Genomic DNA, 12,468 nt, shown 5'->3' with positions numbered 1-12,468 from the left:
TGTGTAGCGTGCAGTAACGAAACTTTTCACTAGTGACTATACAGGGTGTTTCAAAAAACATGTCTCGTGGGGAGATTCCTCACGTAAAAATAAGTCTTATTTTTCATATCAACACAGGTCCGATTCTGTTTTGTTTCGTAGCTACAGGGTGTTAGTCTTAATATTTTTTCGATTATTATAATTTCCTTCCAAGTACTTTTAGTGATTCGATTAAAATTTTGAGAGTAAAAGTTACTATAAATGCGATATACTTTAAAGCTAAAAAAGTGTCGATAAATTCATCAGTGTCGTGCATAGAATATGTTTCAAAAGAAACATGTGTACCACTGACTTTTTCTTTTGATATCAAAATTGTGTAGATTGTTTAATGACTATTAAAAGTTACCTCTTGGTATTTTGTGGAATTCGGCCTCCTTGATGAGATAAACGCAATTAATAAAATTAAAATATATATATATAAAAATAAATTTAATAAATTATAGATTTTACTTAATTTATTAGTAAATATTATTACTATTACTCTTGCTCCAACTTACAGCAATTTCATATAAAAAATAATGCTATTAACATCCTGTAACTCTAAAACTACTCTAACTTTTTTTCATATTTTTTATGAGGAATCAATGAGTACTTATTAAAAACTTTCACAAGTTAATGATATTATTTTTTTTTAAAGATTGCTATTAGACTTGGCACAAGTTTAATGCAGATTACAATTACAGAATTACAATCATATATTTATTCTAGTCTAATTTATTTTATTTCATTTTCAGATTTACCCTACCATAAAACTCTCATAAATGGTGAAAGTGCACGACGACCTCCCACCATCGATGGCGGACCCTACCGCGACATCCCCCACCACCTCATCCACACCCTCCACCTCCTCTATAACCCGTTACGTCCCCTCGCGCAAGTCACGCCCCTTTAAATCACTCCACCCAAACTCCTACAAGAACTCCCACTCTAATTTCTGCGTGGATCCATCGGCATTCTCCTCCCTTAACCCCATCCACCTTCACAACGTCCACAACCCCCCTTTCCACTACTTCATTCACCACCACCACTGTCCGTTTCCCCCGCCTCAGTGCGCGGAGATGTGCAACGGGGGCGTGATCAGCATGAACGGCGAAGGGGGCGTGGCTATGGCGAACGGGGGCGTGTCCTCGGGCGCGGCGACCAGTGGCGCGCCGGCAAAGTTCTATTTCGGGCCGGGATTCGAGCCGCAGAGGGCGGGGTTTTACGCGGCCGGTCCTGGACCGTCGTCCGCGAGTGCTCAGGGTCGGACTAGGGAGGAATATGTGGTGTATTTGCACGTGAATCCGGGAGTTACAATCAGTTTGACGATGGGTGATGGAAATGTAGAAGTATTAAGAGGTAATATAGGATAATAATTATATAAATATATATAATAAATGACTAATAATGAAAAAAAAATGTTAGTAAAAAATTTTTAGATTCTGAAATAAATTGAGTTTTTTTTTCACAAAAATTTATCAACTTTATTTCAAATAGTTTGTTATCTCCGTAAATAAAAATATTTAATGCACATTCAATTTAATGGAATTTACGTTTTCTGTTTTTATTTCAAATAGTTTGTAATATCAGTACATAAAAATATTTTACTAACTGTTTGTACTCACCATATGTCCTCCGAACTGCAGGACAAAATCTAAACAATTAAAGTAAGGTTATTTTCTCATATTTAACAATCAAATAAATTATGGAAACTTTTCAGGCACAAAATGGATACGAAATCTGTAAATGTGAGCCATATCTGTTTCTAAAAAGTTTCGAAAAAATTGAGACACTAACATCTTTATTGTTATAGCTTATGTAGCAAAATCATATTTTGGTAAAATCATTCAAAACAAAAAGTGATTTATGTTACGAAACACAAGTATCAAAAATGTGACGAAACTGTTTCGCAATGTTTCTAAGCAGAGATTTTGTTTCGATTTTGTGTCTAAAAATGCTCAGTGGTATAGATAAAAGAAAATAACTATCTAGTAAGATAGGTATGAAACTTAATAGTAAAATTTTAGGTCAAAGCGCCCCTCAGTGTCCTTAGTCAAGACTATTTTTAATCCAGCGTCTTCGCCTTTCCTGCTCTAAATGAGTTTTTTATATTTATATTTGTTATTTTGTATTATAATTATTGTGATTATTCTATATCTCCGACTTTATCAGCAAACCACCTATAGCATAGAGTAACGTTCACTAAACCGAGTGTTAAGTTATTATTTTACCTTTGGCAAATAAAAAGGTTATATTACGAGTTAAGGCATTATAAACAAAAATAATTCGCTACAAAAAGTGAATGGTAATACCGCTGCCGTTGCACTCAAGGTAATTTGTTGGCAGTTCGGTTCTCTCCTATACAGGGTGTTACAGTATAATATACTCTTTAAGAAATAGATACATCCGCAATTTTTTCATCAATATCTGATTATAACTCTGACTCCCAGTATTTTCAGGTTTGAATAATTCGCCGATATATTTTATTTGGCAGATAAAAACGTGTACCTTCAACTATAGAAAGCAATATCTATTAGATAAATAATCTTATCTCCCAGATATTCTATATGGAACCTGAACTTCCAAATAGCGTTTTATTTGTTGGATAAAAATTTGACGCATGAAAAAATACTGATTTTATTTCTTTCTTTATTGATTCTGTCGAAAATGAACTTCATAGCTTCTTTCTTATGGGACCTTATAACAGATGGCCGACGTACTGTTGCAGCACCCTGTATAATTTATATTGTTATATATTTATATTGTATAAATCTATACTAATATATAAAATCCTTAAGTGACTGACATACTGATTAATCACGATCCTGCTCAAACCACTCAACGTAAGGAACAATTATGGCATATAGGTTGATTCTAGGGTGTAGAGGTTCGATAAGAAGAGATTTTTCGAAATTCCAGTTCCAAGAGGGTTAAACCACCCCTCAAATATTACAATATTTTTATTTAAAAAACGGTCAAGTTTCCGAAAAAACAGTTAAACACGTATATTTTATTTTGTTTTTTACATATTTTAGGATTTTTTAAAAATGTATACAGGGTGTTTCGAAAAATCTGGTCATCGTTAATCACGATCGTGTTTAAAGCGCTTGACGCAAAAAGCTGATTTTTGGAAAACAGATTGATTTTAGGGTGTAGAGGTTCGATGAGAAGGGATTTTTCGAAACTCGAATTCTAAGGGGGTGAAACTAATCCCTCAAATATTAAAATATTTTTATTTAAAAACCAGTGAGTGGAAAAACTCTTAAACATGTATATTTTCTTTTGTTGTTTTACATATTTTAAGATTTTTATAAATTTATACAGGGTGTTTCATAAAATATGACCATTGAGTAATCACGATTCAGCTTAAACTGCTTGACGTTTAAAGCTGATTTTTGGCAAACGGATTGACTGTGGGGTGTAGAGGTTCGATAAGGAGGGGTTTCTCGAATCTCAAATTCCAAGAGGGTGAAAACGCCCCTCAAATATTACAATATTTGTTATTTAAAAAACGGTTAGTCTTTCGGGAAAACGCTTGGACACGCATAATTTATTTTGTTTTTTTACATATTTTGAAATTTTCTTAAAAAATCATACAAGGTGTTCCAAAAAGTTGGGTAATTTCTTAACCACGGTTCTGCTTAAACTGCTTGACGTAAAAAGTTACTTTTGGCAAACGGATTTTTCGAAAGTCAAATTCCAACGAGATGAAACTACCCCTCAAATATTACCAAGTTATTTTTTTCTCATGCTGACATAAATGTGAGAAAATTTTATCCAGTTTGTATGTTAATGGAAATTCTTGCTTTGCTTTATCATCAGCATTACAAATGATTAATTCGACGCGAACGAAGTCGCTGGTACACGCTAGTTTACATATAAAATGACAGCGATCTGCATTTCATAGCCATCGCTGACGCCGTTTTTTTTTTCGATCATACGGTAGAAGCATACTGGTGTCTAATCAGAAATGTATATGTCAAAAAATACCAGCCATATTGGTAAAATTTTGGATCCCCTTCCTCTTCGATAGTAATTGATGGCTTTTGTATGGGGCGCCAAAAAAAAGTTGCACCATGGCGCTACCCATTTGAGGAACGGGCTTGTATGCGAATATATTGAACGGAACCTTATACTAAACGAGACACCCTGTATACATGGAAAGGCGAATGAACGAAGCGAACGGAAAACGACCTTGCAGACTCACTTTACACTAAAAAAGAGTATCGGTAAGAGTGGTTGTAAGCCAACAATTTGCGATTTATAGAGATCGTATTTCAGTGGTGCCATGCCGGCGGCGCACAGTGGTTTCGGCAATGGAAAAAACCCCCCAAAAAAGAGGGTGTTAAATCGGGTTTAAATTATCCCATCTTACATCGAGTTAGTTCAAAGACAATATAATAATATTACTTTTTTAATTTAATTACTAGTTTTGAATTTACAGCACTTCCTTTTTGACAATTTTCTTAATATACGAAACGCGCAAAAATAAAGTGAAAACAAGTAATATTTTACAGCACATACTTTTAATTCCTAAAAATCGGTATTACCCAGGAACTGTTTCGTTTATCCATGGGCATTAAAAGTAAAAATCATTTTGCCAAAATATACCGTGCCATTGGTGCAGTTTAGGTTGAACCTATTTCTAATAAAATTACTTTACTTCTTACTTTAATCAGGCTTTACCAAGCTTTGGTCTCGGATTAATTTGACTAAAAAAAGCAACTGTTAAAGTAGTGATTCTATAAATTTTATCGCCAGATTCGGCCAAGTTTGTTAAAAATTTAAAATAAAAGATAAACGGTGTGAAAAAAATTAAAACTACTTTCTTCATTTTTGCGGATGCCGAAAACCGATTTTAGATAAATTTTGATATGAAACTTTATCAGTATTGTTGTTGGATTTGTCTTATTAGCTGGATAGTAAACATGTCGCAATTTGTGATACCATACAGTGTTGTGTGCGAGTTACTCTTTAACCGCGAGTACCCTTTAGAGCAAGGTTTAAGGGAACAGTATCCAGAATTACAAGGAGAGCGGTTGTTGCTGGTAACTCGAGCCATAAAAAAAAGATTTCAACCCAACTTTGCCAAAAAATTGAGAGAAGTGCATCATGTGAAACGAATTTTTTTCGGAAGTATAGTGAGTAGTTGCAGGGCGAGTTTTTGGTTAATTTTCCTGAATCTGATCATGAATCCGAAAACGAGTCATCCCTTAAGTCTGTCGGAGGTCGCCCAGAGAAACCTTTTGAAGATTTGTGTAAAGAAGTAAGCAAAATAAAATAAAAAAAACTTCGAGAGGATTTTTCGGATGAATTGATAATCGCAGCAGCAGAACAAATACAAAAAAAAACAAGCTGATCCTATGAGGTATATTGACTCTAAAAAGCCTTGGGTTTAATTCTTGACGCATCTTTAACAAAATATCAATATGAAATATTAAGAAAATGTGTTAAGGAAGTAGGCTGTAATATTTTCTTATTATAACTTCTTCTATTTTTAAACTTTTGAAGGAATTTTGAATTTGCCAGCCAGATTCTAAAACATTGTTTTATCGACTATCAGAACCGTTCTTTGCAGTTTTTTTTTTCAATTATTGGTCAGGACCCATAATACAGGGTAAAACAAAAATGCGCGCATTTTTAACAAAATTTTAAGTGAGCCTCATTTTGTGGGGGGATGGAGGAAATCCATTTTGTGTAGGTAGTTTGAAGGAGGTGTTTTATACCACGGGACGTTTATGAGTTTTTTTGGGTATCGCTCTCCATTGCGATGTTTTCGATATTCTTATGATTGTCGGTAGAGTTTTAATACTAATAATTTTATCTCATTGTGAAATGAAGATATCGTATTTTTAAGCATTATACATTTTAACGTACAATTAAATAAAGCAAACAAATAATTTTATAAAACTAAAAAGTGTTACAGTTATACAGGGCGTTAAAAATTTATCTAGCTGGTATATTTAAATTATATGAACAGGTTTTATTATGTATCTTGGCATAACAAAGAAGCATTTAACACTTTTTCATTAAGGATACAGTATAATCACTTAGTATAATCATTAGTTAATACGCATAATACTCAAAAATACAATATATTAATTTCATAATGAGATAAATTTATTAGAATTAAAACCTTACCGAAAATCATAAAAAAAGGAAAACATCGCAATGGAGAGCGATACCCCAAAAAAAACTCAAAAACGTCCCGAGGTATAAAACAGCTCTTTTAAAATACCCACAAATAATGGAAATCCTCCATCCCCCACAAAATGGAGGTCACTTAAAATTTTGTAAAAAATGCACGCATTTTGTTTTACCCTGTATTATGGGTATTGGCCAATAATTAAATAAACTGCAAAGAACGGTTCGACAGTCGATAAAAAAGCGTTTCAGAATCTGGCTAGCAATTCAAAATGCCTTCAATAGTTAGAAAATACAAGAAGTTCAACTTGATGCAAAAAGTTTCACTTTACGTTTCAATTGGTGCTCAGTTTACTTTTAAATAAATTTATTAAACCATGTTATTTGATGTATTTTATTAAGCTGAATCGAATAAAATTCGTCCCAATGCGATTGGATTAACGGTTTAGGAAATATAGGGTTTTTTCGTTATATTATCAGTTTCACACCACTGTGCGGCGTGAAGTAGAGTTTTCTACACTGCAGTATATTGAGAATATTGTTTAAGTTAAATAATGTCGTTAATAAGTGAGAAAAACTAATTGAAAGTTTATTATTCTCTAATTAATTCTAGTTATTTCAAGAACTGACATTATTTCTAGTGGTCCTGATGCAATATGCAATACCAGCTGAACTTATGAAATGCGGACCGAAAATTTTGAAAGAAAAGTCAAAAAAATCAAAAGCTCTTCAGCACTAACGCAAGAAGTGTTCTCAGATAGAAATACATATTAATGACAACCTTTCTCTGTATACTCTACATTTCACCGATGACCAGATAGTAATGACCCAAGACAAAGAAGACCTAGAATATATAACAAAAAAACTGATAGAAGACTACGAAAAATTGGGCCTGTAGCTAAACAAGAAGAAGACAAGATACATGTGTGTTGGTGGCGAGCTGGAAAACCTGGTATTAAATCTATACTAATATACAGGGTCCGGCAATAGTGCGTCGGGCATCTGTAGCTCCTAGAATAAAAAACTTGACAATTTTGTTTAAGTGCAAACCTAAAGTATGTACCAGGATGTATTTCAGGAAAATATTTTAACTTCTTTAGGGTGGCTCAAAAAAGTGTGAGTGGATCTGGGTGACTTTTTTTAAATGGAACACCCTGTATATTATTGCATTTTTGGCTTCCTTTCAGATCACTTTACCCTAAGATATGAATAAATATATTTCGATAGTTTCAGAGATATTAAAAAATAAATCAAAAATATATATTTTTCGGCCCTTCTTAATAAAACTATTAAAAACACAGGAACTGTTCTGAAATCGAAACTATATTAGGTATTTACTTTAGATGGTCTGTTCTTACTTTGCTATAAATATGGTGATCGTAAATCCTACAGGATGTTCAATATTCTACGCCAAACTTTCTAAAATATAAAATAAATTTTCTTGTTTTTTTTAAATGGAACACTTTGTATATTATTTTTTCAACAGACGGAGAATTAAAAAATGAACATTTTTGTATTTAGAGTATTTCAAAATTTTTAACGGTTTCGCAGATACACGTAATATTATTTCATATGGCGCTGTCAATGGTAAAATACGAGAGAAAAATCATTGGGTGGCTTTGATAAAAATTTACTGTGGAAAATGCCATATGAAATATAAAACCGCAAATATCTGCGAAACCGTTAAAAATTACGAAACTCTCTAAATACAAAAAATGTTCATTTTTGTTTACATCTATTGATAAAATAATATACAGGGTGTTCGCTGAAAAAAAGAAAAAAATTGTTTTATATTTTAGAAAGTTTGAGTGTGAAAATTTTGAACATCCTGTATAATTACGATTTTCATATATTATAGCAAAGCAGACTATCTAAAAGTAAATACCTAATATAGACACGATTTCAGAACAGTTCCCTGTGACACAATAATTTTTAAGAGCTGAAAAATATATATTTTGATTTTATTTTTTTGATCTCTGAAATTATCGAAGTATATTTATTCATATCTTAGGGTTATGTAAAGTGATCTGAAAACCAAATGCAATAATATACAGGGTGTTCCATTTAAAAGAGATCATCCAGATCCATTCGACACTTTTTGAGCCCTTTATAGTAAAATATTTTCTGGTATCCTTTTACATACTGGGCTACATTTGCCTATATTCTCAATTTTTCTCAAAGGCTAGATGCCAGCTTAGACCTATACCTAAATCATAAGTGACTGACTCACTGATTAATCACGATCCTACTCAAACCACTCAACGTAAGAAGCTCAATTTTGGCATACACGTTGATTCTAGGGTGTAGAGATTCGATAAGAAGGGATTTTTCGAAATTCCAGTTCTAAGGGGGTGAAACCACCCCTCAAATATTACAATATTTTTTATTTAAAAAATGGTCAAGTTTCTGAAAAAAAACGCTTAAACACGTATATTTTATTTTGGATTTTTTTATATATTTTAAGTTTTTTAAAAATGTATAAAGGGTGTTTCGAAAAATCTGGTCATCGTTAATCACGATCGTGTTTAAAGCGCTTGACGTAAAAAGCTGATTTTTGGAAAACGGATTGACTTTAGGGCGTAGAGGTTTGATAAGAAGGGATTTTTCGAAACTCGAATTCTAAGGGGGTGAAACCACCCCTCATATATTAGAATATTTTTTATTTAAAAACCGGTGAGTTTTTCGGAAAAACTCTTAAACACGTATATTTTATTTTATTGATTTACATATTTTAAGATTTTTTTAAAAATTTTACAGGGTGTTTCATAAAATATGACAATGATATGATATGTGAGTAATCACGATTCAGCTCAAACTGCTTGCCGTTTGAAGCTGATTTTTGGCAAACGGATTGACTGTGGGGTGTAGAGGTTCGATAAGGAGGGGTTTCTCGAATCTCAAATTCCAAGAGGGTGAAAACGCCCCTCAAATATTACAATATTTGTTATTTAAAAAACGGTTAGTCTTTCGGGAAAACGCTTGGACACGTATAATTTATTTTGATTTTTTACATATTTTGAAATTTTTGAAAAATCATACAAGGTGTTCCATAAAGCTGGGTAATTGATTAACCACGATTCTGTGTAAACTGCTTGACGTAAAAAGCTTATTTTTGGCAAACTGATTTTTCGAAAGTCAAATTCCAACGAGATAAAACTCCCCTCAAATATTACCAAGTTATATAATAATATCGCCATATTGTTTTTTCTCATGCTGACAATGTGAGAAAATTTTATCCAGTTTGTATGTTAATGGAAATTCTTTGTTATAAATGATTAATTCGACACGAACAAAGTCGCGGGTACACGCTAGTAACAATATAAAAATTGAAGCCTGCGAAAGATATATTATCTATTTAGGGGTAAAAATCGGAAGGGCAAATGGAGATGCAAAACGGAAATCGAAGAACGGATTGGTACAAGCAGAAAGGTCATAGGAGCGCTAAACTAGGTGCTTTGGTCTAGGGATATCTCGGATCACAGGAAAAAAAACTGATCTATAACGCGATCCTGAAAAGCGTATATAATGTTATGTGGCCCTGAGGTATGGCAGTTAAGTGAAAGACATAAAAAGAAGTTATTGTCGACCGAAATGGACTTTGGGAATCTCCCGTTTAGACAGAATTAGGAACGAGAGAATACGTGAAAAAATGAAGGTGAAGGGTAATATTGTACAAGAAATACAAGAAAAACAACTGCAGTGGTATACGGCCATATACAACGAATGGCTGACGAGAGAATACCAAAGCAAGTGTTGCAGTGGACACCTACAGACAGACGTAAACGAGGCCGACCTAAATTTTCCTGGAATCAAGGAATCGACAAAGCCAAGTAGGAAAAGTACCTACTACCAGGAGATTGGGACAACAGAAGGAGGTGGCGCATGGAGACCGGAGGACGACGAACGACGCTATAAAAACCTATACACTACTGGCAAAGGAATATTAGCAATAGGAGGTTTTCAATGCGATAAAAAAAGATGGTAAGGCTGCAAAATACACTGCAGTGCAACAGAGACGGATAAAGTGTCTTTTCCCTACCATCGTATAGGGGAAGCGATCATAGAAGTGATACGACGAGAGAGTCCCTGCGAGAGGGGGCGCCGGGCGGGTCTTTAAGACGCTTGTGTGGGGGCTACCGCCTACTAATAGAACAGAATCGAAAAAATAGAAACAGGACGGACAGTGTTGCCATTCAATTAAATCGAAATTATGTTGGCTTGTCAAAATCCTAAATCTTCTAATCCCATTATCTTGCCTACTTAATGAAATATTAAATAAAGTACGAAACAATTTTACGAATGTTTTCTCTAGGCACATAACTTCTTTCTAAAACGAAAAGTAACATGCAAAACTTTGATATCATTTCTAAAATAGCAAGTGCAATTCTATGAAATGGCAATACTGTACGATCTTCCTAGCAGTCGCCCCGACACAGTCGGTCGGCGGCGGCGCTTCACAAAGCCGCGGCTGTGACAAAGGAATTAGGCCGAAAAAAACTTTATAAGGAGTAGACGAACAGGGTTGCCGGGTTTGTTAGATTATAATTCCATACGAGAACAAAATTCTCGGTAGATCTTCAACAAAAATTAAAAGTACAGAAACGAAATAAAATATAATATTTAAGTCCAAAATTAGCATTCCTATGTGTCGTAATAATAGATCATCAAATAAAATACAAATATAATAAATATAACAAGAATTAGAAATAGCTAGGTATATTATTTGATATTAAAAAAAAATATTGAATTAAATAATATTAATATATTAATAAAAACATATAAAACTATAACAAGTAGGGATAGCAGTCACAAATTAGTGTAACAGTCACTTTTTACCTTTGTACAAATTTTGATCAGTGATATCTAAAATTAATTTCATTTCAATGGTAAAGCTGTAGCAACTCTCAACTCTTTTTTCATATAATATATTTTTTTGACGGGAAAATCACTAAAATATTTGTCCGAATTTAGGTTGTTTCTTAACTTAAATTTTGTTTTTTGTTTACATTTTTTGGGGAAAATATGGGTTCAACTTTAGTAGATGAATGAAATAAAATCTTTTCAAAAGATATCAACTTCTTCGGGCATGTCGCCAATACCGCGCCTAATAAGGAGTAATAAGGAGTAATAAGGATTTTTAGGAATATCTCTGTAACTCTGCAACTAGACAGAACGATGACCTGTATGTGTGTTATTACTAAATAAAATTTAATGAAACAATAATAAAGTCAAATTATACAGATTCCAACACGGCAGTCGCTTAATTTTTAGTCAAATAAGTCAGCTTTTTATAAGTGCTTCTATTGTAAAAACTAAAGACGCAGTTGAATATATCGTTAGATTTTTCTTTAAATCGGTAGATCGGTAGCTTACAGACGAAACCGGTAGACCTGGCAACTCTGTGATGAACTGACGGGAGTCAGAATAGCGAGGTGCGGAGGCGCGGGAAGGGAAATAAAATAATGGCGATAAATAAAGGGCAGGGAGATGGGTATCATGAGTGGATGGGAGGTGGCGGAATTTCCAAAATTTGTTATCTTATTGGAGTTTGTCTAAGTAGACAGTCGTAGTGGAAGTGGAAACGGGGAAGTTGTTGTCCATCTCTGTTTAAGCATAGACTTTTTATAGGCGTTTCATTCCAATGCATGTAATTCCTATGCCTAGAGATCCATTGCCGGGCCTGTATACATACATATTTCAAGAACGATTAGTTATAGACTTGAATTAAGCAAAGAAAATAAAGAGCGAACTCCACCAACTAGGCCAGAAACCAACTTCAAAAACCTGGAAAACTCCATTCCTAACCTGGAATGGGAATCCTCCAACGGTCTAAGGCACAGTTTCTCAGGAGTTATGACCGAGAAAGATCAAAGATTTTCCTCGATTTAACCAAGGACAATCTTCGGATTATCCGGGGTTTTTAACAGGACATTGTCTCCTCAATGAACATCTCAGCAGATTCAAGCTCAGAAACAACGACGAATGCAGATTTTGTGGTAAAAATGGGGAAACACCTCATCAACAAGAGAGACTGTACGATGAGTTATTTAACTCAAGAAAGGAGGACACAATAGATCTTGTGATTAACTTACCCCTCCCATAAAATCTCCAAGAAGAAATCTCTTAGTTATCAAAAAGTTCCTTTTATATAAACAAGTATTACAACAAATATGAATATAATATATGGTAAATGCGATACACGCATTCTACAATAAGGAAAGTATATAATATTCAAGAGGTACCATAAAATAATATATTCTTAAAGGCAATGTAATAATTAAATATTGATATATGTCGAAATTAATT

General features: G+C 33.6%; 1 protein-coding gene across 1 annotated transcript in view; it reads left to right on the top strand.

Moving 5' to 3' along the window:
• The first annotated feature begins 785 nt into the window (after window positions 1-785).
• Window positions 786-12,468, top strand: part of LOC115877070 (fibronectin type-III domain-containing protein 3A-like) — a 268,442-nt gene continuing 256,759 nt past the window's right edge. The window contains 1 exon segment of the mRNA XM_030893144.1: window positions 786-1,377. Coding sequence (XP_030749004.1) covers window positions 801-1,377 — 577 coding nt within the window. The 5' untranslated portion in view covers window positions 786-800.

This window comes from Sitophilus oryzae, unplaced genomic scaffold, assembly GCF_002938485.1.
Source record: "Sitophilus oryzae breed Bouriz unplaced genomic scaffold, Soryzae_2.0 scaffold_1442_pilon_pilon, whole genome shotgun sequence".
Taxonomy (NCBI): Eukaryota; Metazoa; Arthropoda; class Insecta; order Coleoptera; family Curculionidae; genus Sitophilus; species Sitophilus oryzae.
Note: the sequence above shows the minus strand (reverse complement) of the source record. Positions and strands in the feature narration are given on the sequence as shown.